This window comes from Olea europaea, chromosome 18, assembly GCF_002742605.1.
Source record: "Olea europaea var. sylvestris chromosome 18, O_europaea_v1, whole genome shotgun sequence".
In the NCBI taxonomy this organism is placed as follows: Eukaryota; Viridiplantae; Streptophyta; class Magnoliopsida; order Lamiales; family Oleaceae; genus Olea; species Olea europaea.
Window position 1 is genome coordinate 4,345,068 of NC_036254.1, and position 22,838 is coordinate 4,367,905.

The 22,838-nt window shown below is 33.8% G+C and overlaps 1 protein-coding gene across 1 annotated transcript; it reads right to left on the reverse strand.

Annotated features, from left to right (window-relative positions):
* Positions 1-119: 119 nt before the first annotated feature.
* Positions 120-20,293, reverse strand: LOC111366625 (suppressor of RPS4-RLD 1). Its single transcript, XM_022987341.1, has 26 exons — positions 20,022-20,293; positions 19,823-19,932; positions 16,365-17,014; positions 15,102-15,146; positions 14,858-14,959; positions 14,686-14,769; positions 14,426-14,449; positions 14,235-14,333; positions 13,114-13,395; positions 12,899-13,006; positions 11,578-11,648; positions 10,988-11,044; positions 9,176-9,284; positions 8,995-9,075; positions 7,707-7,793; positions 6,767-6,973; positions 5,044-5,378; positions 4,426-4,512; positions 4,202-4,301; positions 2,968-3,059; positions 2,816-2,854; positions 2,105-2,195; positions 1,799-1,896; positions 1,208-1,517; positions 840-899; positions 120-317 (listed from the first exon to the last, which is right to left on the reverse strand). Exons 1-24 carry the CDS (start codon positions 20,141-20,143, stop codon positions 1,229-1,231), a joined length of 3,369 nt encoding a protein of 1,122 aa, XP_022843109.1. The 5' UTR covers positions 20,144-20,293; the 3' UTR covers positions 120-317; positions 840-899; positions 1,208-1,228.
* Between the last annotated feature and the right edge of the window lie 2,545 nt (positions 20,294-22,838).

A 22,838-nucleotide genomic window follows, 5' to 3' on the forward strand; every position in this document is an offset into this window, starting at 1 on the left:
GTAGATTCATGCGAGCCTTTGCAGGTCCTGGCTAGTACACAGTACTGACTAAATTGGAAAGCATCACTTTGATGGGCTTTGCTTGTTTGCTGTGTATTCTCTATATATCAATAGAAAAATTCACCAAGTATAAAGATAATATATAGATAATGCAACTGTAATAAAACAAGTAAACCAAAATAAAATAATTCCAACAAACTAACAAATACATTAAAAACATACAGCTCTCGGAACGATAATGCACAGTACATAATTCATTTGATAGCACAAACTACGTAAAAGTTTTGAAATATCGCCAGAGTTTTTGGTTCTGGTTCCGGTTTTCATGACATTCCAGGATGCTAGACAATGGTTGTCTTATTCATAGTAATCTGCGAAATTATGTCACAGAGAACAATAAGAGCCACCGTAGACAGAAATTGTGAGGCAACTCGTATAATGAATGAAATGTAATTGTTTGAAAAAAAATAAATCTCGTGCAAATATGGAGCAAAGAATAGCTTAGCATGCATTAAGTTAATAGCAATGTACAATTCATTCCAACAAGACGTTGAAACTTTTCAATATTATATGTTTTTTTAATTTAATTTCTTATTTGCTAGTGATCTTTCAAACCTAAAATTTTTTTCATTTGCAGAGTAACTTGGGAATCACAAAAGTCATTATCCAAGATACTTACTGGTTAAATACGCAAGTTTGCTCATTCAAAGTAGGTGCTCAAAGCAGCAACAACCAATCCTGTTGTCTCAAGAGTTGACGCTACATCAGGGTACCCTTTCCAAGATGTACTGATCTTGAGAGAAGGATAAAGCCAACTCTTTATGGAAGACATAAAGGAATGGTTCTGGTTTTCATGACATTCCAGGATGCTAGACAATGGTTGTCTTATTCATAGTAATCTGCGAAATTATGTCACAGAGAACAATAAGAGCCACCGTAGACAAAAATTGTGAGGCAACTCGTATAATGAATGAAATGTAATTGTTTGAAAAAAAATAAATCTCGTGCAAATATGGAGCAAAGAATAGCTTAGCATGCATTAAGTTAATAGCAATGTACAATTCATTCCAACAAGACGTTGAAACTTTTCAATATTATATGTTTTTTTTATTTAATTTCTTATTTGCTAGTGATCTTTCAAACCTAAAATTTTTTTAATTTGCAGAGTAACTTGGGAATCACAAAAGTCATTATCCAAGATACTTACTGGTTAAATACGCAAGTTTGCTCATTCAAAGTAGGTGCTCAAAGCAGCAACAACCAATCCTGTTGTCTCAAGAGTTGACGCTACATCAGGGTACCCTTTCCAAGATGTACTGATCTTGAGAGAAGGATAAAGCCAACTCTTTATGGAAGACATAAAGGAATTGGGATCGGATTCCAGAATTGCTTCCCAATCCACCTGCAGACCTTCTGGAATGCTCCCAGTGAACTCCATATTAGCAGCAAGCAACAGTCCCAGCAACACTATGAACCCAACAGCAGCAGTTCCTCTGGCTAGTGGCATGAAATTATACCTGCAAAATAGTACTTCCATCAGTCAAGACAGATGCGATTGTTAGAGATTCAAAAATTCCAGTTGGACCGATTCCAAAGCAACTAGAAAGAGACTGTTTAAACAGAAAGAATTCATGAGTTTGAATAGTTAATAGAGAAGAATCATATCCTTCTTCCTTTTTATATATATTTTGTCATTTTCACTTATCTTTAACCTATCTATTTCTTTTCTTGTTTCATAAAAATAATGTATAAATTTTCTGGACCGATCATTGGCGTGCACAGGGGAATCATATATTACCAGTAATATGTCATCCTTAAAATTGCCCCTCTCACATTCTCAAGCACATCAAAATCTGTTGACCCGTAATTTTCCCCGCAATAAGCATCACATAATGCCTGCACATCAATTGATAAACAAGTTCAACACAACTGGAACCTCAATAAATATTACTCCAGAATCAGCAGAAAGTGATGAGCTTTTCCGGTCAACTTTTGTAAAGAAGCATGCAATTAATTTTCAGTCAATAACAAGATGAATTAAACAAGATTATGAGAAAAAAGCGATATGGAATAGCCTACAAGTGATTTCCACATGAAGACATACCTCCCATGCTGAAATCATTTCCACTTCAAAGTCTTCCCACCTAGAAGGTGTACAAGGTGTTCTAATTGCAAAATCAAACCCATTTTCACCTCTGTAAGAATCAAAAACATATAAAAGCAGCAATCAACAAAAGAGTCACATCTATTTCTTTTCTTGTTTCATAAAAATAATGTATAAATTTTCTGGACTGATCATTGGCGTGCACAGGGGAATCATATATTACCAGTAATATGTCATCCTTAAAATTGCCCCTCTCACATTCTCAAGCACATCAAAATCTGTTGACCCGTAATTTTCCCCGCAATAAGCATCACATAATGCCTGCACATCAATTGATAAACAAGTTCAACACAACTGGAACCTCAATAAATATTACTCCAGAATCAGCAGAAAGTGATGAGCTTTTCCGGTCAACTTTTGTAAAGAAGCATGCAATTAATTTCCAGTCAATAACAAGATGAATTAAAAGAAATTATGAGAAAAAAGCGATATGGAATAGCCTACAAGTGATTTCCACATGAAGACATACCTCCCATGCTGAAATCATTTCCACTTCAAAGTCTTCCCACCTAGAAGGTGTACAAGGTGTTCTAATTGCAAAATCAAACCCATTTTCGCCTCTGTAAGAATCAAAAACATATAAAAGCAGCAATCAACAAAAGAGTCAACAAAAACAATCAATTCAACAGTGAGTAAAATTCTGTATCTTACGATTTTAGTAGGGTGATCCTTGTTCCTTCAAGGCGTTTCCTGAAACAGGAAAACAAGACCAAACTAGGGTCAATATTAGAAACTCTACTTACTAAAGTGTATAAAACAGCAAATAGATATTCATAAACAAAAAATATGAAAACGAAAAGTACCCCTCAACTGCCGTACTGTTGCACCAAGTAGCCAACCAGAAATCCTCACCAATAGTTTTGTAAAGATCTAAGCATGATTTTGCGTTCATTATCTACAAGATGTAGTTAAATGATTGATTATACAAAATTTTTAAAATATGATAAAATAAAAGTTCATCTTCCATAGTACATACATGAAATTCAGCTTTATCCCTAAAGAAAGAAAGAAAGAAAATTTAGCCCCGAAACTAAATCTCCCTAAAGAAAGAAACTAGTACATCTCCAAAACCTTTTGACTCTCCAAAGCATACAAGTCAATAGTTCCACTATTCAGAATAGACAAAGTGTACATTAGTAGCAAGTTCTAGGAAGAAAACCGTCAACCCCCTTCATAAGTCAAATGGCTATCTTGGAAGAAAAATATTATTAGGTCTGTAAGAATTGCGGAGAATATCGGTTCCATGTCAATTGAAAACAACAGAAAAAAGAGCAAGATTAACTTTCAATACTGAACATCAGTATAACTCACTTCTTGCACTTTCCCATCATCAGTCAAATAAATAATGTTATCCTTCCTGTCACGCACATATTTATTCTCCTTAATTACAGCCTTGGCCACACGTAACGCTCTGCGATTCAACAAACAATGAGAAATTTTTAAAACAGTAGAAAAAGTAAAGAATATGCTTCCTTTTTCTTCATGAAAGTTGTAATGACATAATTTTTTTTGTAAAAAGAACAATATGCTATTACCTCTGGAAATTTGGGAAGTAGCGAACAACATTGGCTTGACCGAGAATAAGGGGAGTATTGGACCCAAATCCAGCATCGAACTCCTCACTATATCACATTAGGCCCACCATTGTATCAGAAACCAAAAACAGACATGATATTATGTATTGTGCATGGGGATAATGTACATACATGAAATTCAGCTTTATCCCTAAAGAAAGAAAGAAAATTTAGCCCCGAAACTAAATCTCCCTAAAGAAAGAAACTAGTACATCTCCAAAACCTTTTGATTCTCCAAAGCATACAAGTCAATAGTTCCACTATTCAGAATAGACAAAGTGTACATTAGTAGCAAGTTCTAGGAAGAAAACCGTCAACCCCCTTCATAAGTCAAATGGCTATCTTGGAAGAAAAATATTATTAGGTCTGTAAGAATTGCGGAGAATATCGGTTCCATGTCAATTGAAAACAACAGAAAAAAGAGCAAGATTAACTTTCAATACTGAACATCAGTATAACTCACTTCTTGCACTTTCCCATCATCAGTCAAATAAATAATGTTATCCTTCCTGTCACGCACATATTTATTCTCCTTAATTACAGCCTTGGCCACACGTAACGCTCTGCGATTCAACAAACAATGAGAAATTTTTAAAACAGTAGAAAAAGTAAAGAATATGCTTCCTTTTTCTTCATGAAAGTTGTAACGACATAATTTTTTTTGTAAAAAGAACAATATGCTATTACCTCTGGAAATTTGGGAAGTAGCGAACAACATTGGCTTGACCGAGAATAAGGGGAGTATTGGACCCAAATCCAGCATCAAACTCCTCACTATATCACATTAGGCCCACCATTGTATCAGAAACCAAAAACAGACATGATATTATGTATTGTGCATGGGGATAAATAGTACTTTCCTTAAATATCACTGTATCTGTGACTGAACTGTTTTGAAATTATATCAATTAGTAGCTATCTAACAATGGGGTTTCAATGAAGACATATAAATAAGGCTAATAGTATCTGGCACTCGTCTTTCAGTTGTTCCCGGCTCATATTTTTCTAGCCGATTCCATTAACACGGGTAGGAAAATTTTAGTTATCAAGCTATAAAAACATATATGTATGGTGTGTACTAGACAAGGATACTAAGGAGAAATTCATGTGTATTTGCTTGCATTATCTTATTTTTGCTTTAAAAAAAAAAGACATAAGTATCTTATTTCCCATTTGCAATTTTGATGATCCTAATAATATAAACATCAGGAATCCTGCACTATAAGAGCTTTGACATCATAATAGCCATGTACACTTCCCAAAGCAATTTCGAAAAAAAAAATAAAAAAAATAAAGATAATATACCTCAGCTTGTTAACCCAGACAACGGGGTCACACGGTTCAGAAATCTGTCTCCACTTAACAGCCAATGAATAAACATCATGCCATGACATTGTAGGACGTCCAAATGATCTATCTTCTGTAGAGCCATATGAAGTTGTCTGCTCTAAAAAACTGCTTGTGGTACAACCAGCACCACCTCTGTTCTGACTAGGAGGATTGAGTCTTTCCTTTCTCCTTGCTTTCTTACCATATTTTCCTGTGCCTTTAATTGAATGCTTCCATTCTGCTTGTAGAGAACGCCAAACCTTCGAGACCTTTTGAGCAATCTCAATAGCAGCTAGACCTGCCATCCGATGCTGGTGCATTTACAAAATAATTATGCAAGAAATCAATAGGTGCAAAACCCAACAAAAAGAACAAGAGACAGAAGCAAGAAAAAAATGATGAGAAAGACTATTGCGAGTAATTAGAGCCGACTTAGGACATCTTACAAAACGAATCATATCTATTTTTTGAGCAGGTGCGGTTGGGATTTTTGGGTGAGATGTTGAAAGGCTTGTAGAACCTTTTGATTTTTCATGCCTCCTCAACTGACTTTCTCTAGTAAATCAAGATCTTGTACTGTAATTTATGATAGGTTAAAGTGGAATGATTAAGAAAATATAACTTTGACTTGCTAAAAGGAAATCTTTGCACAAAAGTTTAAGAGGAGAGGTGTTGAAGATTCTAACAGATATAGTGTTGAAGGCTTAACAACATTAGGTACTTATTTGGAAATAAATTAGGATTTATTTTGGAGGACTTTTTATATTTAATTTATCCTCTTCTCTTAATTAATAATTTGAAGATTTATTAAAAAATAAAAATAATAATAATAATAATAATAATAATAATAATAATAATAATAATAATAATAATAATAAAAAAATCCCGTTGTTAGTTCGCTGATTTTCTAAATTTACTCAAGATTAACAAGTTCCTTCCATTGATGCAGCCTAAGGATCATGAATTGGTCAAACGACAAAACCTATTGATGCAGTTTGCATTCACAACAGCTCCATAGGTAAGCATGCAAAACACTGGGAAGTGGCTTCATTTAAACAAGGAAGGTTGAAATGAACACTTATTGAAGATTGGAACCTCAACTGCCCAACTTTTAAAAATGTTTGCTAAGTCAAATTCAAGTTTTTCTACCATTAAATAAGGATGCAATCAATAACAATTCTCAGACCAACAACACATATGGTTGCTCAAGAACTCGGAACCTAGATCCTACAAGACCCACAAAACTAAAATAAAGGCAGTCAAAATAATTTTATCGCAACACTTTTTCCTTTCCCAGAAACATACATATCTGCATAAATTACAAATGTGAATTTTCTCCCTCTCTCTCATTCCTTGCCCTCCTTAGTTCCAAAAGATGCATTCCAAAAAAATTAAAAAACAAGGATAAGCAAGGCGGCCATAAAAAGCCCAAAAGAAATAATATTAGTCATATGCAAGAAAAAAAGTACAACATGGAGATAAACAAAAGGAAAATTATTGTACAAGAACAACTTTCATTCTAATCAACCAACCAAGCACGACTTCTGGAGTACAATTAAAAAATAAATAAATAAATAAAATAAAATAAAAATATGTTTCAAAGATTATTTTCTAGTTTAGGAAAAATGAAAGGTAGTCTTGAACTGTTATTTAACCACATTAAACATAAAATTTCTATACTATTCTTATGAATAATCACCTGACGCCTGTTGGCCAAGAAACCTGGGCAATGATACTGGATCTTCTTGCCAATAGAATCTGCTGTCTGTAGAAGAATAGTTTTCTGTTTAGTGAGTGCTAATTCTTGCTTTTTTAGCTTTCCCTTCCTTAAAGAATCACGTAAAGGAGGCTGCCTGTACACTTTTTCGCATACATTCTTTGGATGCAACCTTTTGCACCAATATTCCTGAAACGGAGAAATAAGTTGAAGGAAGAACAATGAGAAAAGAATCAATTTGAAAAAATATTTTGCATTTCTTCTTTTCCCTATGATATGAAATCAATTAGCTATCATGCTAAGTCAGTTATAGATCTCTTTTCTTTCCATTCCTACGCTGTTTAAAATTCAGCTTCAAGTGAATGCATTCACTATTGCATGACATCAAAATATACAATTCGCAAATTCTCCGCGGTGCACTAATTGACAGAGTTTGACCATCAAACATTTTCTACCATATAAGATGACAGACCACAGAGATATTTCATAACAAGAATGGGTCACACAAGATGCACGTCACAATTACTATAGTATAAAAGCAAATTTAAATCTATTGGGGTGGGTTTGGGGAGGCTATCTTGCCTTTGCCACTAATATTTATAAATTTCTGAGATGCCTTCAATGGATACAATTCGGAAAAGTGGGTATCAGTTAAACAAACACCAAAGTATTCTGCCATCATTTTATATTTCAAATTGAAATGATAATTTTTTTGAGCAAAAAAACCTGGATCACTAAATAGACAACAGTGAAGATCACATACGGCATCATAACCAGAAAATATATTTAAAGTTGAAATTTTGGTGTTGACAGCTAAACGATCTAAACCACATGTTAAATACTCTAAGTAATCAATTAGCATAATCAAAACTTTGATTGAAGTATTGACAGATATTAAGAAAGTACCGTTGTAGTCATTTACCTTGAAGAGGGGATCTATATCGCCATCAAGGTCAAACCAACAGAATTCACTGTTGAACTTCGAAGCTGTGTATAATGCTATTTCTTTCTGCAAGAAAAGATAATAGAATAAATTGAAAGAGTCGAACGACAAATGATATGGCTGGATGAGCTGCAATCAGATAAAAGCTTTAATTATGAATTGTTATCAAGTTATTTCTATTTATATGGTCAGCATTAAGCGCAAAGCACAAATAAGGATAACAAGCATGCAATTTTGTTGCATTTTAACCATTATCTTCTATCTTAATGAATCCAATATTTCTGCTGTTTTTTCCATTTCTATTCATTAGAGGCACTCTCTGTGTGCCTACATGAAGAGTACTTTGTATGTTTAATTTCGAGGCACCACCACAATGTAGCTTTTGCATAGGGATGGGCGAAATTATTCAAGACTAGAAAAACCTGAAGAATTAAACTGGACAATTCCATGGAAACAATAAGCAAAGTTTGGTTCTATTGCACCAGAAACTTTCAATGAATCTCTGAACCGGACCAGTTACACCATTTCCCTTTCTAATTTTGTCAGATAATGGAATAAATTTAGGCTTTGTTTGTCTACCATTATATCACATTATTTTTTCTACGATACTCATTTTCAACCATACATTCGCCATTAAAATAATATTACACATAAATCAAAAAAATTTCATTCTTTTTTAACCACACATTTTAACATCAATTACTATTCCATATTACATTATTCACAAATAATGGGGCAGAAACACCCCCTTAGAATATTGTTTGGTGGATGCATGTAACTGGGATGCAACAGCAATGCACCCATCCGCATCTAATCTAGAATAAAAATATAACCAAAACTCTTCATACCACTACCCACAACACTGATGCCTAAAAAATAATAAAAGAAAAGAGTACCCACAAGAAGGTATATAGACCGAATTTGGCTCGTAGATCACTTTCCATAGGTCATTCTTTTCATCATTCACCATTGACAAGAACTTGGTTCCTTCACGAATTTGGTGGGTTGTGATTTAGTAACAGTGTGTGGCAATGCTAATTCAGCATCCCATCAACCTCTATGTAGGACTTAAGGAGAAAAATAACATCAGAGCAGCCTTCAGAAGAACCTACTTGGTAATTCGCTATCTATTACTATCTTATACCATCATTTCTTAATAACTAATGTTCTCTATTCACATGTATATATATGATATTTTCTTAATTAAACTTAGCTATTAATTAAAAATGTGAAAAATGCTATAATTGAACTGTTCTACAATAAAAACCTGGTAGAAGGCCAGGCACTGGAGAACAAACTTTTCCACTGAATCTAATTCCAGATCCAAAGTAGCATCATAATCCTTCACCTGCATCACAAAATCGATAACATTTAAGAGAATCCGTGAAGTTAATCCATTGATACCTTAGAGAAACTACGGGTGTGGGGCAACAAACAAACTTCCTTACTGCTTCCTTATATTCTCCAATAGCGTGATAACATGAAGCTCTTAAATACAGGCATTCAATACTTGAGCTCTCAATACTCAACGCGACTGACAAATCCTTGATGGCATTCCTGTAACAGCGACAAAAGTAATTGGTTAGAAAGCGAAAAAGTTCAAGTACTAGATAACAATTTGTAAATTGGAATTTTATTATGGTACCAATTAGAAGAGTTGTGGGACTGGGAATAGCTATGAATCTTTAATGGTAATCATTTGGACATATTAAACAATATATCCACCTCAAACAGACAAACAAGCAACAGTGAACTTGGGCTGATGACATGAACAGGGGTTGATGACATGAACAGTTTTCAGCCATCCTATTATACTCAAGGCTACCTCTTCTCAATTGTTGAAGTAAATCGAACCTTTCACAACCACCAGCACATTAGTTTTGGTTTTCTCTCCCTCTTCTAGCCCGCTATACTGCAATTTCATCGCTAAGAACACGAGTTACTTCAGGTCTACGCAAGACATGGACCAACAATACAAGATATTCTTCACTTAATTTATCCATATCCATAGCCTCATTTCTTTTAGAATTCACTAGTGCAGCCACCCATCCATTTTAACATTCCACTTTGGCTTATAAATATTATGAATATTTTTTGTCCATTAATGCCAACCCGTACTATAAAATATCAATGATCTACCAGTTGTGATATAAAATTCACTCTTAACTAATTAGACATATCCCATCATATATAATCTACATGGAACTTCTCCATTTTATCAAGCATACTTTAATTGCACAGAACTTTCCCCTCTCCTTGCATAATATGAATTCCAAACATTCATGCTCTGAATGTGAATGAGTCGAATTACTTATCCCTTGATCTATTAATTCTTACCTAGAAAATTTAAAATTAAATCTAAATCGACGTCTCTAATTATTCTACAAACAGAAAATACACTTTTCACAAGTTTTACTCATTGTCACATTGATATGGGTTTTCAATCTTTTGTCTCAAGTCCTTTCTTATTAGTAACCAAAGGTAGAGCCTGAAATTAAAGTTTTTTGAAACATGACATCCTTTATTTTGACTCCACCATTGTCACTATTCCATACAGTTTTATAAATATTTAATATATTTCGCTCTAGTTTCATTCAACCTAAGACCATTGGATTCCAAATACCTTTACAAAGTTCTAACTTGTAATTTATTTCCTTCAAATTTCCTCAACTAAAAGTATATCACCAGAGAATGGCAAACACAACTGACTTCATGTTCGATACGTCTAGTAAGCTCATCCATGACTAAAGCAAAAAGATAACAACTTTAAGCAACACTTTGGTGCAAGTCTATCATAATCAAAATTTCAAAATAGAATAAACAAATGAATATACAAAACAAAACATAAATGACATTGTACATGATCGGAAATCGAAGCAAAAAGAGTAACCAGAGAGGCAAAATTTTATACCAACTAAAAATCCAAAAACTATAATAATGAGACTTTAATTCTCATTTCAAGCATCTCAATATCTAGCAGATTCAAACAAGACTAATTACAACCTAATCTCAAATGCACAAAGTAAAGGAGAAAAAAGATTAGCAGGAGAATGTAAATGACAACTTCCATTTGAACAAAAGCAGTAAAACTACCAATCTAATAAGAGCATCACTACTCAGATTCTTATGATGGCATCAACAGCCAATAACTAGAAAAAGATATTAATAATGAATATTACCAAGTAATATACAACAATATTTGATAGTTCTAGCTTTCATTTAATCTCACCTCCACTGTACAAAATTGCTAGAAAATTTACCTGTGGTCTCCCATGCCATGAAGAAGTAGCCCCCGCAGATGATATGCTTTGACAAACCTAAAGACATTGCTAAAAGCATTAACTATGTTTTTAATGTAAATTTCATTGTTGAAGACAAATGGTAAAATTCAAGACCCACAACAACTTAGACTTTGAGATTAAATAGTCATTCAATGTGTTATTAGAGCAAGTAGAGTCCAGAATAAAGTAGCTGCCATCAATTATGGCCTCACTAGCATGTGTGCATGTAGTGAGATCAACAAAACATAATAAGGAAACAAATGTGTGAATATTACAAAGAAAAACTATTTGAATTTGCATAGAACTCTAGAAGTGAGTGTAGAATTAAGATATCTCTATAGGAAAATTGTTACATAGGATAATACAAGGAATACTACTCTTCATACCATAAAGAAATTTTAAATAAATTCAATTGCAGAGAACCTTGGATGAAAGAAATCACCATAAGCATGCATCTTTAATCATTCAATCACCCAAAAAATAATTGCACAATATTCTGATACAGGGATAAAATGCGAGCAAACCAAATTAGAGGTATGCACATCACAATTGAGATTCATAGAATATACCTTCCATCAATTTGAAGAATATTGCGAATGCATTCCAGAGCCTTTTCTGAATTCGCCATGTCTTGATAGAACTGCCAAAAGCTCAAAACATGATACAGAATCTTGTTCAAATAATTCTAAAGGTAAGACTCTGGCACATATCAGTAATCCAAAGCTTTCTTTACAATCAAATCACACACATTATAAAACTTCATGGAAATCAATAATTTTTCAACGCCAAGCCATTAACAATTTTCAAAACAAAAATATCCATTATTGACTCGAACTTGTTTGATTTCTACGAACAGGATTTCATATTATTAATTTGATTTAAATGGTTCAATTGACGTCAAAAATTCAAAATTCTTAAAGCTTTACATACGTGAGAGTTTTCCTATAGATAACTCCAAAAACCATTTGGTAACGGAACCCTCAAACTTTGTCCCAAAACCTCTGCTGAACAGGGTGTGCAGACAGAGATTTAGACAAATGTCATATGCCAAAGATTGAAGGGTTAAATAATTACACCAACACTAACCTCAAACTTTTAGACAAGAGTTTACCCAAAAGTCACTTCATAGTTTTAAATTCATGCAGGAGGGGTGGGTGGGGAAGTAATTTTCTGCTGACTAGCTACATCTTATAAAAAGGGGAGATTTCCAAAGATAGCAATTAAGTATCTGTTTATTCGGAGAAGAGTATTACGAATTTTACATGAGCCTCAATAATAATTCAAAATTCAGACACAGAAAGTGTGAGAGAAAGACTTGGAAAAACAAAGAAAGACAGACAAAAGAAGAGATTGAGATCAAAGATACTAAATATCAAGAGCAAGAAAATACACCTTCCCAAGTACTTACTACCATTTCACATGAATCTTCCACTTTTTTCCTGAGATATCTCAATGCAATGTTGATTTTCTTCAACAGAAAATTTATCAAATGTTTCACCAAAATCATATTACAGTTCCCAAAATTTAATAACACGGTTCCAATTTTATTTGATATGACATAAGAATCCACAGATCACTTAGGTCCACCACATCCAGTCACATCAGAAAGAATATAATTGTTATCCACCCTTTGGTTAAATTTATTCCCTAGACAAACTAGGATATTCAGTTCAATTTGTTGGGAATATATATTAGCCTCCGTTTGGCAAATTTATAAATGGTTTATAAAGATGAATAGTATTGGGTCCCCGAAACGTGTGGATAATAATGAGTGAAATTAATACTTGACTCTGACTCTGACTCTGACTCTGACTGAATTTATACATGATTTATAAATTTATGTCCAAACAGAGGTCTAGATGCTAGCACTAATCATATGTTCATGGATACCTGGGTTAGATGACCCCAAGCCTCCATAAAATTTCGATCTATCTGAATTGCTTTCATATGTGCCTCTTCAGCCCTTCTATATTCGCCAATCGAAGATAGAGCCAAACCCTACAAAAAGCCAAAATTTCTGCAGCTTAGTAACTATAAGTTTTTAGGCATAAACTTAATCTAGCTGAATCTATGCAATAACTGAAGCTTAATAGTCGTGGACTCACCAAGTAAGTGTACGCAGATTTATTATCCTTATCAACTTTTACACATGCAGATAAGTCTTCAACAGCAGCAGTGAAATCCTTAAATTTATAATTTACAATTCCTGCACTAGTTTTGTCATCATGATCAAATATTTCTCTGACACCAGAATATTGCAACTTAAAAGGGTTTAAAGTAGAAATCAAGATTTCAGCTTCCATCATTAAGTTAATGTGTTCAACTAAGAGATTTAGAAGCAATAATAAGATGACAGGTATTGGCAGCAGAAGCCCACCTGTAACTACTTACCGTTTTCCGAAGTGTTAATGCACACAAGATGCACCGCTTTTGAACTTTATGAACAATCACAAGGTAAATAGTAATTGACAATTTGATGGCCGAACACATATAGGTGTGCCTTTTGGAGCCTAATTCTCTTTGGTATAAAAGGGAATAGGAGCATGACCCTCAACCAAATGTGTGGGATGTCATGGTCGGCAAAATGTCATACATAAAATCCCAGGAAATTCACCTTCCATGCATATGCCTTCCCAAGATTGTATCAGTTCTCTTCTCAGGATCTGGGGAAGTTTTATGTGTAACAATTTTTTTTTTTTTTTTTTTGTAGATTTCACAAAGTTTACATTGTTATTTCTCCCATCCAGAACACTCAAATCTCTCAATTCTATACTGTTGGTGGTGATTCTGTTTCATGAATTTTTGCTCCTTCCAAGGTTGTCAATTGAGAAGGTCAACTTCTCTCCACTATGTGCAGAATGATTTTTAAGATCTTCACCATTCACAGGATATGAGAATTTGGAGCTTGGTTGTCACCTTTAAATCCTTCTCTATTTCACTTTCCTCACCAACTCAGATACAGATTTCAGAGAGTTATAACAGTCAATAGCAATCTAATTATTTTCCGAGGAGGCCTTTTGTGAAAGCTAGAAGGCCAGTTCCCTAAAATGATCCAATTGGTTCATAAAAGAGCATCAATTATCTATTGTCTTGTCATGTGTATAGTTAAGAACTGCCAGATTGGTAGCTTTTTCCTCATCCAATGCTCCTACTCCTGCCCACCACCTCCCTATCCATCGAACTCTTCCCTCCCTACTAGTGCCATCAACCCAAGACATAAACTAACCATCTCTTGAACCAAGTCTGACTTATCACCTATCACCATCTCCCTTCTCCTGTCTAAACCACTGTGATTGGTAATATACAACATTCCAATGTGCCCATACTAGGAAATGGAATCTTCGTTTCCATTTTCCAGTGCAAAATAGAAAATTATCTTCTCGCAAGGAAATCAACTTCTAGATCTCTGAAAATTACATTCTGGGGAGGGAGTGAAAGTGGCTGCAATTCAAGATTTAAGCATAAATGGGTGAATAATTAAGAATCTCTGACAAAAAATTGTATAGTTTCAATTCCTGTGTCAAAAAAAATGATATGGCTAAGGCTAACCAAATATTGCAGCAATACCTCAACATTCGGAAAATTTTGAAAAAAGGCAAAATATCAAAGAACAAATAACAATCAAAATAAACTCTTACAAAACAAGTGAATTCAAGACATAAGCACCAAAATTATGATACCTCCACAGATTCTCCCAACGCTGCGCGAGCTTGCCCTCTACGCTTCCATGCCTCACCAGCTGATGGATTTGATTGTATAGCCTATTCAAAGTAACCACATTTACTTCCAAGGCTTTACCTCATGCAAAGTATTCAAATTCAAGCTTAACTGTGTGAAATTCAAGTTTACCTTTGTAAAATCAGCAATAGCAGAATGCAGTTCTCGTTGAAATGCGTATGCCGTTCCCCTTCCAATTAGCGCCTCAGGGTAATCAGGATCTTCTTCTAGTATCTGTCATGTTAAGCAAAAGATGAAGTTTTTGAAAATCTTGGCATGACAGCTATTCCTTTTCCTTTCTATCCCAATGACAGGAGGAAAATGGTATTAGTGAAGATAAGGATAGACAGAACTAAAACAGTAGAAAAATGTAAACCTTATCAAAGATCTCTACAGCGTAAGAATATTTTCCATCATTAACCTGTAAAAGAGAGACATTAAATTCACATTGTGAATAACGTACATAACCAAATGAATAAGATGTGTCACAAATGTCCCCCCTTTACACAATCTAAGGTATCCAACCATGATCAGAGTATTAGCAAGCTAGTAACAACATTTTGCCGACAGAATCAACAGCAGAAGGCCAACATCAGATCCCTTATGTTCTCTGTTGAGTCATATTAACATTCTTTCTGATTAACAATAACTGGCAATCAAGCACTGTTGAAAAGTTTGCATGTTACAGTACTTTGGCTCATCTCAATGGGTAAGCTACAATGCAGAATATAAACAGGAACAAGAGCCATTGTTACTTAATATGAAGAATTGACCAGAGAGAAGTATTCATTTCAGAATAAGACATTAGGGGTCACTGGACATGTTGGTCCGTGTACCATGTTGAAGCAAAGGGTCAGTATGAAACTGGCACTGTCTTTGTCATAGTACAACTGCTGCTGTCTTACTTGAGCAGGAAATATACGCTACAAAGGAAAGTTGTTAACAGAAGAATAAATCATCACCCAGCCCAACAGCCTCAATTCCTGTGATTGTGATTCCTCTTCAAAACCTATAAACAGTGCTTGCAATGTGTAGTATCTTTGCTCTAAACTATTTTCATACTTAGTCACAATCTCTGCCAACCTTTTCCAAACATTTTAAAACCCACCATGTATCTAATCTAATTGAGGCAAGGCAATCCTACATCACCAGGTCTACATAACATGGGGAAAAATGACCTCTAGCATTTTCAGCATTAAATGAAATGGTAGAAATAAGCTCAAACACCAGTCAGGAAATTTATTATGAAATGTCTGCCATAACACATCCTCTTAGACACACACCAGGATTATAGTTCTATGGAATAATATCAAACAAAAAAATATAAAATAAAATCTCAAACAAACAAGTACTTTTCCAACAGTCTATTGTCAGTTTGATTTCTTCTACGGACATACTACAATAAACTTGTAACTTAAGAAATATGCTACACATGGAATGAGCACAGACTCAACCAAAAAACAAAGAAATTAATAGATTGACCCTCAACAAGAAAGAAATATGAAAGGAAAATAAACTCAAGCATCAAAGAGAAAATCAGATAATTGAAAAAACACCAGAAATAACAGAGACCTGTCAGGGATACAGGATACATCTAATTTAGTTATCACAAGCATTATTAGGTGTAGAAGAAATTTACCTGTGCAATTCCCCTAGATAATCGGAAATCTACATTTATCGACTTGTTCTTAGAAATCCTAGCCACACAGAACTTTTTGCTACTCTTGGCTTCATCACTTGTTTCATCGCACGTTTCTGATAAATTAATTGATTCACTGTAAATATCTGACAAGTTGATGGATTCACTAGAGAGCGCCGATGAACTCATGCATGATTGAGATGAATCACTCAATGCTTCGTGAATATAATTAGCTCCATTTGGTTGACTTTCATGTTTCCCATTTGATTGATGACCAAACAGTTTAATCCCTTCATCATTACGACTTGATTCACTGTGAAATTCTGATCCGTCATATAAGTTGTCATGGGCATCCAATCGGTCAGTCAACTTGCTGCAATGTTCAATTTTGCCATTAGAATTCTCAAGGTGGTTATATGTTTCACTTGGTTCAACAGAATCGACAGGTTCAGATGCAGAAGAAGATGACTTAGTTGACTCCACAGCATGGTTCTCATGGGCAATAGAACCATCGCCTTTCGCACTTCCCAGGAGCTCTTCCAGCTCCAGTAGTTGTTTCAAATCTGAAGGTTTACAAACAGCATGTTCATAACCTTTCTTCCAAACTGAAAGAGCTTCCTCTTTCCTCCCTAAAGCAGAAAATGCATGACCTACACAAAAAATGAGTTAAAGGATGTCCTTCAGAAAATCTTGTTGCAGAATTCATGACGAAGTAGAATGAGTCGATAGAGAATTTTGAATGCAAGAATCGTAGTAACTAGCACCAATTACATGAGCACTAGAGTGATGTTAAAATAGAATAATCAAAACACCTTCACAAGTTACAATGGCCACAGCAAGAACTTTGGTCAAATTATCTTTTCCTTTTTCCCAACATCATTATTTCTATTTTTTTAAGAGATTCTCACGTTTTGTACTCTTTACTCAATCTCAAAGAAGAAATTATGGAACTGCAAGTGTTTAAGATTCAATATCTCCTTAGATGATATGATGCCTCCCAAACTTAGATTGATTGAAACTTTGTGTGATAATCATATTCGAATTAAACAATAATCTACTAACTCATCATCATTTGTGAAGTAATCAATGGTATAATTATGTCAACAGACTATTTGGTTGAGTAACTGGTGCTTCAAGTTCGAATTTAAATTACTTGTATGGCGCATCCAATTGCATGGGGGAATATTCTTAGGTCATGCAAACCAAACAGCTTCTAGTTAGTCATGTGAATGCCACAAGGGAAGCATCATTTCCAAACATGATTGTAATTTGTAACATCAACCTGAAACATTCTTACCCACAGTCTAGTAAGCATGGATGGACAGATTAAATACCATAAGAGAAGACACATGTTAAATGCCATAAAAAAGAGTTATATAGAAATTAAGATTAAGTGAGGACATATTTGTTCACACTTTTGGAAGCAATTTCATTATCAAAACTTAAATCATGAAAGTAAAGGGGGTCTAAGAAACAAATTCTCAAACAACACAAAATTAATTTATAGAAAGACATGAAGAGCTTGAATGACACAATTAAATGCAATTTACATCAAAGAAGTGGCAATGAGCTTCACTTTTTCTTTTTCTTTTTTCTTTTTTTTTTTTAACTGGAATCAATACTACTTGCTTACAATAGCCTTTGCTCCTAATCTAATTCATCATTTGTACAAATTTTTAAGATTATGTTGGTATATTCTTTCAAGTATTTGCAATATGATCCTCATGTGTCTGTTCTTTTCTGAAGCTTGTTGGTGTGGAGAGCAACCGCTTAGGGTAGGGTTTCCGTCTTTGTATCGTATTGCTTTGTTTTGAGCGGGGTTTTCTGAACTGGAAGTAGATGATTATGCGCTGCCTCTAACATCTTTGCATGAGGTGCACATAGGATACGAGAGGAGGATTGTAGTAAGTGGAGATCAACAAGGGATGGTACCTTCTAAGTCGACACTTATTTTAGACCTTTGTTGGGATCTGTGAAGAGTTCATCCCCTTAGAAGATGGCATGAAAATGTAAATTGCCTCAAAGAGTGACATTTTTACTATGAATGATTGTCAGGGAATAGATGTTAACGGTGGATAATCTCTGAACACGGAAATTTTTATGTTACAGAGTGGTGCTATATGTGTAAAAGGGATAGAAAGACGAGGTGTATGGAAGATGTATTAAAGGCATGGAGAAGAAAGTTTCGCAATATGGATAGCAAACTAGTATGGGATAATATTCCGGATTGCATCGCATGGTGTGTGCGGAGAGAAAGAAACGGCCACTATTTTGATGATCAAACACGAACAACTGAGCAGATTAGAGAATTTTTTTTTATTTGACATTGTATATTTAGTTTAATGCTGTAATTACTAGATATATAGACAAGCTGCCCAATTTAATGCTGTTCTTTTCTAGCTTAAATCAATAATAAACTTCTTGTGCATTATCCATTGATTAATAAAATATTGAATTACCTTTAAAAAAAAGAAGAAGAAGAAGTTTGCATGATATTTTTTATAAGTTATAACGTGCCATAAGCTTGCTGTCTATCCTCTTCTTTTCCTTTTATCATTAAGTTAACAATAATTTTAAACCATACATTGAATTCAAAATAGTACTATTGTGAACAGAAATTTTGATCTTTTAATATCAATATAAGAAAATTCTTTTATTTCTGTAATCAGCATTGACTCGACAAACTTAAATTCTCCGCAAAGTGCTGACAACAGAAGTTTAGACAACATAAACAATGTAACTGGTGCCATGGAGTTCAAGATTTGAGATCATAGTTCGAGAAATAATAAATAAATACTTGAAATAGCTTCAATGTAATTCCAATGCCTATATTAAAGGCGCCAATTGAAAAATAAGAACTCCAAAGGAAGCAGTTTGGCTTTCCACTAGAACTCTTAAGAAATAAATTCAATACCCTGAGCAGTATAAAGAATAACCAGCATTTGCATCAGTAGTAACACAGACTAAAGCTACCACAAGTAACCAGATCTCTTCATTCTTGAAGATAGCTAATATCATTTAAAAAAATTCCTACATGTTGAAAAAACAATTTCATTCAATAAATTATCATTTTTTTCTCTATAACACTAAAACCGTAATAATTAAATAGATTACTACATGGAATTTACTTTGCTAAAACCAAGGAGAAGAATTAAAAAGGATTAAAAAAAAATATGCAGATGATTCCGAATTTCTTAGTTGAGTTCCTTTTTCTTTTTCTTTTTTCTTTTTTTTTTTTTTTTTTTTTTTTTTTTTTTTTTTTTTTGGGGTGAATGGTTGACTTCGAATTTTATGGACGTCTTGGGAACAGAGATACATTTTTTTTCCCACTATCAACAAAATTCTACTGCATAATATAGAATTTAATTCTTTTCATATTCCAATCTAAGGTCTGAAATCAGCACAAGTGAAACGAAATACGGTCAGTTAATCAGAAATTGCACTAATTCAAAAATTACCTTTCAAAATGTAGGCTTCGATGTGCGTAAGATCGAGTTCCAGCGCCCTGTCGCAGTCCTTAATCACATGTTTATGCAACTCCAATTGACTATAGCAAAATGCTCTATTACTGAAATTTCAAAACACACCACAAATATGTTAACGCAATAATCAATCAGTCGGTCGGTCTATTTAAGAACTCAAAAATTAACAATTTACCAGAGGTCTTGAATGATGCAGGAACGGGAAAGAAAAGAATCGAGAACGCGGATTGCCTTTGACCAATCCTTTGATGTGCAGTGCTTCGCGAGTTCGATTCGCTCCGCCACTGCCGACGCCATTGGAGAACCTATTATGAAGAACCAAGTGAACAAAGGTGATAAAAATTTAACGGATCGAAGGATTTGGATTGAATCCTTTGCTTGTTCATTGGGTGAGAAGACTTTTTCAGAGAGAGGAAAAAAATGTGAGATAGTAATTAGACTACCCTTTTATTCTGGGACGGAAATCTGTCTCTATTTTTCATTTATTTTTTTCTTTATCCGAGTGGATCCGGACCCGTTTATTGGAAAAAATGGGCGAGTAATACTAGCGGGTCAAACTACGCCACGTTTAGTATACTTTTTAAAAGAAAATAGTTTGTCGCCTAGTTGGACAATAAGAAATTACTGTGCAACTTCTACAATTGATAAATTAATTTGAATTGGTAGACATAAATGTACACCTGTCATAAAATATAAAATAATGAATTTATTTGTGTTTAAATTTATTAAAGTAACTAAAAAATCATGTTTGTTATCACTTTTGGATAATACTAATCAAAGTTGAACATGTATGACACGTTATTCTAAAATACTTTATAAGTAATAGAAAAATAATATTTTGCATCAATTTGTTGGAAGATTTGATAAATTTTGGACGAATTAAAGAAAATAAAATTTAACACAAAAATTTAAGAGAATAAAATTGTTCTCTCGAAACTCAATTTCCATAATTCAAATTTTTTGTAATGATGAAATACTATAAATAAACAATTTTTTTTATATTACATTTGATACATAAAAATTAATTGTTAATACATAAATTTAAACGCCCATTAAAATTTTTAGATACGTGAATATGAATAAATTCATTTATAATAACTCTAGATTCATATAATTCAGAATTCATTAAGTGAAAATTCATTGAATCTATGTTAATGTGAATTTTAATTAATTGAAAGTTAATAACACAAATTTCATAAATGACAATAATTATGTAATATTTATTACAGATCAAAAAACGAAAAGTATTACATTATTGAAATAGTTGAATTGTAGGGGGCTAAAACTGTCCAATAGGTAATTCTCCCTTGACGCGATATTTTAATATATTATAAATATGATTTTAAAATAAAGCTACTCAAATAGAGGAGAGTGACAGGGTTGGATGATGGGTGCTGTGTGACTACTTTTTTTTTTTTTTTTTTGGTAAACTATCAAATGGAAAAATGAATCGTGTTCCCTTCATTAAAATTCTATGATTGAACCTGTTGATGCAGCAGGGTTGATGATTTTAATATGTCTTATAAGATGGTTATTTGAGAGCATTAATCTTGTCGGAAGTGGCTATCACTCTCTCAACATTTGAAAAATTCTTTAGATTTATATAAAATATTTTAGTTTTTAATATATAAATACATGTATATTTTGTATTTTCAATATTTTTTTCACCCCATGTCGCTGAAATCTAGCACTGTTGCTAAATCTTGTCATCCAATAGCTCATTTGATCTCTACGCGTAATTAAAAAAAAAAAAAAAAAAGTCTCATATAAGTCATAAAAATTTTAAAAATAAACGAATTTACCAAACAAAGGCTCATCATAATATCGTGCAAGCCAATCTATCAATTGTATATGGACAAGAAAAAAATGTAATTTAGATGTAAATGGGGCTGTGGGAATCCCTAGCCCCGCCCCCCGTTCGCCTTAAGCGAGGATAGGACAATGAGAATCGTATTGCAATCCTGACCCATTCTTGTCCCACTGCTATCACTAATACTCTTCTCGTGTTATTATCACATATAACCAAAACATCCAAGATCTTAACACAATGTGCCAAAATATAGCAGCAAAGGAAAATAGAGGGAGACTTTTGTTAAAATTTTGAAGTTACTGCAGATTGCAAGAATTTCAGACACTTTGTGCAGACAAAAGATTGCCTAACTGCAGATAGGGATAGCATAATGAAAAAGAATGTTTGTAGGGCGTGGTGGTCCGTATTTGATCGTCTATTAATCAACGTGCAGCGACACATTGATGCTTCCTCCAAGTGCAAGAAATCGTACTGAGATTCATTCCTGCAATGGCAAGTAAAGGGGCATTCCTAAAATTATACCAAACAAATCCCAAAAGTTTTCATGCATTTATCTTTTTTAATTCCTTTTTGGTCTAACAAATTCATTGAACTAATTTCATTATAACTTGATTCAATGAAAAAAAAAGGTCAAATCAAGCAAGGAATAGTATGAGATAAAAGTCGAATTCTTATGTAAACAATCAAATTTTAAAAATTACTTTTACTTTCAACCACCGAATTAGATACCATTAACAATGTCTTAACGCGGGTTCTCGAATTTTAAAGTAATATATTAAAGTAGAATAATACAATTAGCAATTAATAATGTAAGAAAGATTCAATTACAATTCAAAAATCAGTACACTTGTCCTCGCGCATCGAATATTAAACTTGAAGTTGTGTCTGATCCCATGTGCATGTCCTCGATGAGACCAAGAACCAATCCAGAGGGTCATGCTAAAGTGACAAATTATATACGGTGAAAGAATTATCAAGGGGTTGTTTGCCTTTTCTTTAATTTTCTTATAATTTAGTTGTCCAAGTCAAACTTTAATTTTAACAACGCATGATCCAGACTTACTATCTGTTACGCCCACCAAATAGCACCTCGGCTTAAATGCATGTCATTTGGGGCGTCTTCACCCTGAAAGCGTGACAATCACATCCAAAAGCGGCATGTTCGAGGCATAAGGTCCCCGA

What these genes read in the sequence shown, in the direction of transcription:
- LOC111366625 (XM_022987341.1), bottom strand. Translation starts at nt 20,143, where the DNA reads ATGGCGTCGGCAGTGGCGGAGCGAATCGAACTCGCGAAGCACTGCACA. An exon ending in CTTGGGGTCATCTAACCCAG is followed by an intron (nt 11,649 to 12,898) that starts GTATCCATGAAC and finishes AGCTTTTGGCAG; the next exon opens with TTCTATCAAGACATGGCGAA. An exon ending in TCTTGGCCAACAGGCGTCAG is followed by an intron (nt 5,379 to 6,766) that starts GTGATTATTCAT and finishes TAAATGCACCAG; the next exon opens with CATCGGATGGCAGGTCTAGC.